Source organism: Ostrea edulis, chromosome 4, assembly GCF_947568905.1.
Source record: "Ostrea edulis chromosome 4, xbOstEdul1.1, whole genome shotgun sequence".
NCBI classification, from domain to species: domain Eukaryota; kingdom Metazoa; phylum Mollusca; class Bivalvia; order Ostreida; family Ostreidae; genus Ostrea; species Ostrea edulis.
In genome coordinates, this window is record NC_079167.1 from 27,200,986 (window position 1) to 27,207,105 (window position 6,120).

At 33.6% G+C, this 6,120-nt stretch overlaps 1 protein-coding gene across 2 annotated transcripts in view; it reads left to right on the forward strand.

Moving 5' to 3' along the window:
* The window catches only part of LOC125670376 (FRAS1-related extracellular matrix protein 1-like), a 30,161-nt gene extending 26,826 nt beyond the window's left edge, over nucleotides 1-3,335 (forward strand). For both annotated transcript variants that reach the window (XM_048905495.2, XM_048905496.2), the window contains exons 10-11: nucleotides 358-531; nucleotides 1,865-3,335. In XM_048905495.2, the coding sequence (XP_048761452.1) occupies nucleotides 358-531; nucleotides 1,865-2,172 (482 nt within the window). In that variant the 3' untranslated portion in view covers nucleotides 2,173-3,335. The remainder of the gene's footprint in view (nucleotides 1-357; nucleotides 532-1,864) is intronic.
* The last annotated feature ends 2,785 nt before the right edge of the window (nucleotides 3,336-6,120 follow it).

Below are 6,120 nucleotides of genomic sequence, written 5' to 3' on the forward strand. Positions count from 1 at the left end.
CACGCACTTATGAATACACAGTATGCTGCTGTACTACCAACATCTTACTGACCTGTCTTGGTCTCTTAACTGAAATCATTGGACGTCTTCCAAGTACGAGACAAAAAAAGTCAGACTGTGGTCTTTGCGTGCTCTCCAAAATACTATCAACCCTACTACTTTGACTTTGGTCTTACTTTTGGTCCTGACAACTCAGTAGGTGTCTTCCTCTGGTCACTGTTACATGTGTTTATTTGTGTCTTCATCTTTGTCACTCTCCTGACATGGACTTTTGTTTTTCTTTGTACTATGATGTAACCCCCACAGGATAAATCCAAATACAGTATTCTGTTTTCATAATCAAATTTTATTTCACAGGTGATTTTTTCGAAGGACGTTGTTATAAGTTTTTCAAGGAAAGAAAAACTTGGGAGGAAGCTAAAAAACACTGCCAATCCATGAATTATATTTCATCCTCTCTCACGCCAGTGCGATCAAGAGGTCACTACCAATACCTTATTAAATTAGCCGGCAAAAATTCCTTCTGGATCAGTAAGTATCAAATATTACAATATCTAATGCTGAAATCTTACTTGTCGTTGAAACACACACACACATATATGTATATATATATATATATATATATATATATATATATATATATATATATATATATATTAAAAGAAATAGAATAAACAGTACACAAAGTTAAAAATTTAACGCAAGCGCTTTCATTTTATAATCCTCAGGCGTTACATTTTTTTTAAAAACACAATTTGGATATATATATATAACTAAACATTTTCTAAAAATATTTCGACCGTGTTACAGTTCTTCTTCAGTCGTGTTTATCTGACATAGCAACGTAACGCAAACTAAATTTTACTCCGAAAAAAATATTTATATATATATATATATATATATATATATATATATAATTCAATAAAATAGCAGGAGATTATGTAGTTCCAAAATATATTTAAATCACTAGCGCTTTCTGGATTTTAACATCGATCCTCAGGTGAATACAAATATTGAATTATATTTCATCGTCTCTCACGCCAGTCCGATCAAGAGGTCACTACCAATACCTTGTTGGTATTCAATATCTATATTCACCTGGGGATGGATGTTAAAATCCAGAAAGCGCTAGTGATTTAAATATATTTTGGAACTGCATATTTTCCTGCTTTTTTATTAAATTGTTTTGACTGTGATATCAACTCTTTCTATTTGGATTATATATATATATATATATATATATATATATATATATATATATAATTCTGAATTTGAAATCAGGGTATTGTAAATTCCAAAAATATTGATTCTCTCAATATTATGTTTATAACGAAATAACGAGGAAATGTACATCGACAAATCAAGGATCGAAGGTTTGGATTTTTTTTAATTAGAAAACGAACCTTGCAGTGTATCAAACGCGGCGGTGAATGAAATACAGGAATGTTGGCAAGTTTTCGGTGTAGGGAAATGATTGGATAAACCCAAGATTACAGAAAGTCTAATCAAAAGTATAAATTTTGATATCGAGTGTTGGAAGGATGCATGCAAGTAATTCACACGGTGTAATAATATTTATGCGAAGCAGTTCAAAACAATCTATGTTTCGCAGGTTTAATTGATGTAAGTGTATTAAATTCCGCATGAAAGAAGTCGAAAGAAAGATGCAAATTGTTTAATCTTTTCGAGAGATTTTCATAAGGTCAAAGACATACATGTATATAATGTTCCAAGCACTTACCTCAACTTTACCTGCCTAGGACTGGACTCATCTAAAACTCGCATCCGCCATACATATTCTGTATTTCTTTACATTTAGATTTCCTGTTTCTTTTTACATTTTCTTTACTAATTTCTTTTTCAGGTTTAAATAATAAACGGAACTCGAATTTATGGGAGTTTCTTAAGGATGGCTCATCGAGTACACCTCTTGTTACTTTCACTAACTGGGGCAAGTACCAGCCTCGGATACGAGGAAAGCGAGACAGACGAAACTGTGTGTTAGTAAATAAGCGAAGGAAGTGGAAGAACAAATCTTGTAACAAAAATAATAAAAGATTCATATGTGAAGGAATTCCTAATCAAAATTTTTCAAGTCAGCAATCCTCTCTAGCGGACCAGCCAAAACGATATCGAGGCAGACGTCGGAGACGTTTTCGCTGGAGCAGTTGAGTCTAAGAACTAGTTCAGAGGACTAGTGATTCATGAGATTATCACTACTTTTCTCATGTAGTGCAAAGATTGTCCTTCATTCCGCCCCAGTTACTGCCTGAGCAAGAGGCTATTGTATCTGAAAACAATACTGTGAAGGTATATTGCCTAACTGATAATATTCAGATATATGCCACACACTTTGTATGGAAATGGAGAGTTATAATAACTTTTCTCAAGTTTGTAATCAGCTGCACGTGGCAGATGTCATTTCGAGCAGATTTATTGCCTTTTGTTTATCTTTCATTTCGAAAGCATAGATAATCCCAGAGAAGGAACTCTACATATTAAAGCATAATAAAGCCGGGTCACCTGGCCTCCATGTTTGTGCAATCTGAGGCAATAATCGCGAGAGGTAACGTGAGCTGCTCTGTTATGTGTGTAACTTACTCTTGTTTTCAATGTTGATTTGTTCCAAGCCAATGTTACTAATTTGTACCACTATTTGTTGGGTTTTTTTTATCAATTAAATGTTAGTGCTTAGATATATACGATTGGTACTGTGTACTGATGACTTTGTTGTGAAATGAAAATGTTTTCTTGGACTACAGTAAATATATCTGCACCTTTGTATGATAACACCATTATCAGTAGATTGAAGGACATGGATCTAGGTGTTACACACCATATATGCTTGTGCAATCATGATGTAGCAAAGAAAGAAATAATCAAATGTCTCCCTATAAATGATGTAAGTCCATGTCAGGTGTAAATTATCTATCTTACAGAAATAACATGGTATATAGTCATGTATATCAAGCATTATAGCATATTTGTTATGACATTTTCATATGAATTATTGAAATTATGCTAATCCATTACATTTGTTTTTTGTTACACGTTATTAACTTCATATTGCATATTATATATATATGTATCTTACATATGGTAAAAGTAGCATGTTTTAACTTTATAGAAATCCACTGTTCTTTACCAAAAGGCAATCAGGCATCAAGACATTCTCTTTATATATTCTAAAGAAGTTGAAACGATTGGCTAAATAAATCTGCCATTGTACCCTGCCTTTTGTCCTGCTGAGTGATTATATGTCATTATGACCATGGTTATATAAATATTTTTTTATGTCATGACATGCTAATAGAAATTAAATATTAGAAACAAAACCCTTTCTTTTATTTTCACATCTGAATTTGTTTTCCTCAATTTTGTTAAGTGGTAACTGCAGTATTACAGCTCCAAAGTGTAAATGAACCACATCAAAACCAAGATAATCGAGGAAGAGAAAGGGAGAAGTTAATGTTTGATGTACCACAGGTAACAGATGTAGTATTTCACGGATTTTCCTCTGACACTTATATACTAACACTACTGAGAATAGGAGGGGTGATTTTGGAGTAGCAATTTATTAACAAAGGAGCTGTCTTTAAATAAGAGAACCGTGTGAGCTGTAACTGTCACATTATCATCATACAATAATTTTTGTTAAACATTCCAAGTTTAAATGATGGTATACAGAGTTAATTTAGTGGATGAGAATTATTATAAAGTAAACAATTTCACTAATTGTTAATTCACGAGAATCTCACCTATAATCCAACTGAAATACATTTCACCCATAATAACAAAATTGTTTACAATTCGATGTGAGTATTAAATGTAAACACCTTCAATGCATTGTCTGTGAGAACGTCGTGAATTAGGATCATGACATGCCTGGGTGCTTTTGAAAATGAGCAACTGTTTTAGTACAGAATGTATAAAATTTCATTTCATGAAATTTCAAATTTCATTCACATTTCATCTTTCTCCATTACAAAATTACAGCCCATATGCGACTTTCATATTTCCCCAGATACATTGTTCCACTGTAGAATATCATGCCTTTCAGTGACCTTAATAGACCTTGTCAAAATTAACTTGAGAGATTTACATACACATCATTAAAACCTTTAAGTCGAGTTTGAGTCTTGACATACAAATACAAGATAAAGTCCACAGACCCCCCCCCCCTTTCAGTTGTCATTGTCCAGATGTTCCAGGACTATCGCTTCTTCGTTACAAAATCGTCAGCCAAAACTTTTTCTGTAACCATAACCTTCAGAACCCCGTCCAGATTATTCTGGGTCAGGATTTTTCTTCAAATACTCAATGACATAGTAATACTTTTTGTCAGTAAGGAACCACTAATTTTTTTTATTACAAACTTGTGATCCACACATACTGAGCAATCATTATATGGTTGACCTTAATTAAATCCAAATTACACTGTATCAGATTAATATGCACACTGTGGTCTAAAGCAATATTTGTCTTGTGTTTTTCAACTCACAGGTTCTTACCCTCACCGGAATTTCAAACTTTTATTCCCAGTAGCATTGATCCTGCTTATACGCAAACATTTGTGCCATGTATGAGTTCAGTGTACCCCTGTAACATAGCTTTGAGTGGTACAAAAATGCTCATAGTGACTTTGATCAGATTTCAATGACCTATTGCCAAGTTCGGGACACACCCTAAAGCTACCAGCAACCATCTGCCAAGTATCTCACCGTTAGAAAGTGACTTTCGTATTTTCTCTGACGTTGACATTGACTCGAGTTTCGCATACAAGAGAAGCTCTCTTTGAAGATACTTGAACCTCATTTCTACAAGCATCTAAAAAAGATTTTTGAAGAATTTTCTAATATTCTCCATTTAGAATCAGTTTGTGTAAATTTTGGTCTCAAAAATCATGCTTTGAAGAAAATGGTATCTCCCTCATACGCTAAAGCATTCTTGTGAGTGTTTTTCTTTTCTGATACAATGGTTCTAGAGATTGTTTTAAACAATAGACACCCCCACCCTATTTCTTATCATATCTCTTTTTGGACGGTGACATAGCCTCTCATTAAAACAAAAGAGAAGGTAGGATAAGAACCCAATCTAATTAAAATCAGATCTTCTCTAACCGTTACACTGGAGAGGGTGTAACGGTTAGAGAAGATCTAATTTTAATTAGATTGGATAAGGGCCTTATCTGGCCCCTATATTGAGAAGAGAACATGAACAGAGCCTTGTTTAGTACACCAGATCATGTCAATCTCAAAATGACAGCAAGGTATTTAAAATGTATAACATATTCAAAGTTCATTATAAGGTCACAAAGTTAATGAAAATTCCAAATTTCTTCATTTTTAGCAAAAGATTGGACATATTAGAAGCATATTTTGCTTCAGAAAATATAGAGCACATATTTACCTACTTATCAAACTTCAATAATTTGTACACTGGCATCAGTTGTAACTTTGTTATAAACAGGATACATATGAGGCCGATGTGTGTCGAATGTTTTCAAAACAAAATGTATGAAATCTTTTTTTAAATATGCCATTTTCTTTTGAAACCCTAAATTTGATCAGATGTGTGAGAATACTGTGACTTAAGTCACTTATATTCATGAATGTAATTTGTTCATGAATTTCTAATTATGCATCATCTTGAAACAAGTTTTGTTTTACTGGGTTTCAAGGATTTAACTCTATTTTGAAGTGAAAATTGGGGAGGGGGGCAATGGGGGCAATTATCCTATCTTATAAACTAAATCCTCTTTGTGCCGAGTTGAACATAAAGCCTTCATTGCAGTTCTCCATTACGCCTTGTATTTGGTCAGTGTTAGTAAAACAATTTCATATCCATGCTTGTTGTTTCACCTCATTTCCTTCCTCAGATTTCTCTCGGCCATCCCCTCCTCCTTCCTGCTACCTGGCATATACCTCATGGTTAGACCCTTGTAATCGATGTTATTGCACCCTTTTGATATGGCCAATCCATCTCCTTTGTCTCATCATGATTTCTGATGACAGTGACTTAAAATCCAATCGTCTATTGAGATCTATAATAGAAGTGTTTTTTGTCAGCATTTTTCCGAAACATCTGTTTTAGAAAGTGTCGAAGTTGTGTGTGATGTTG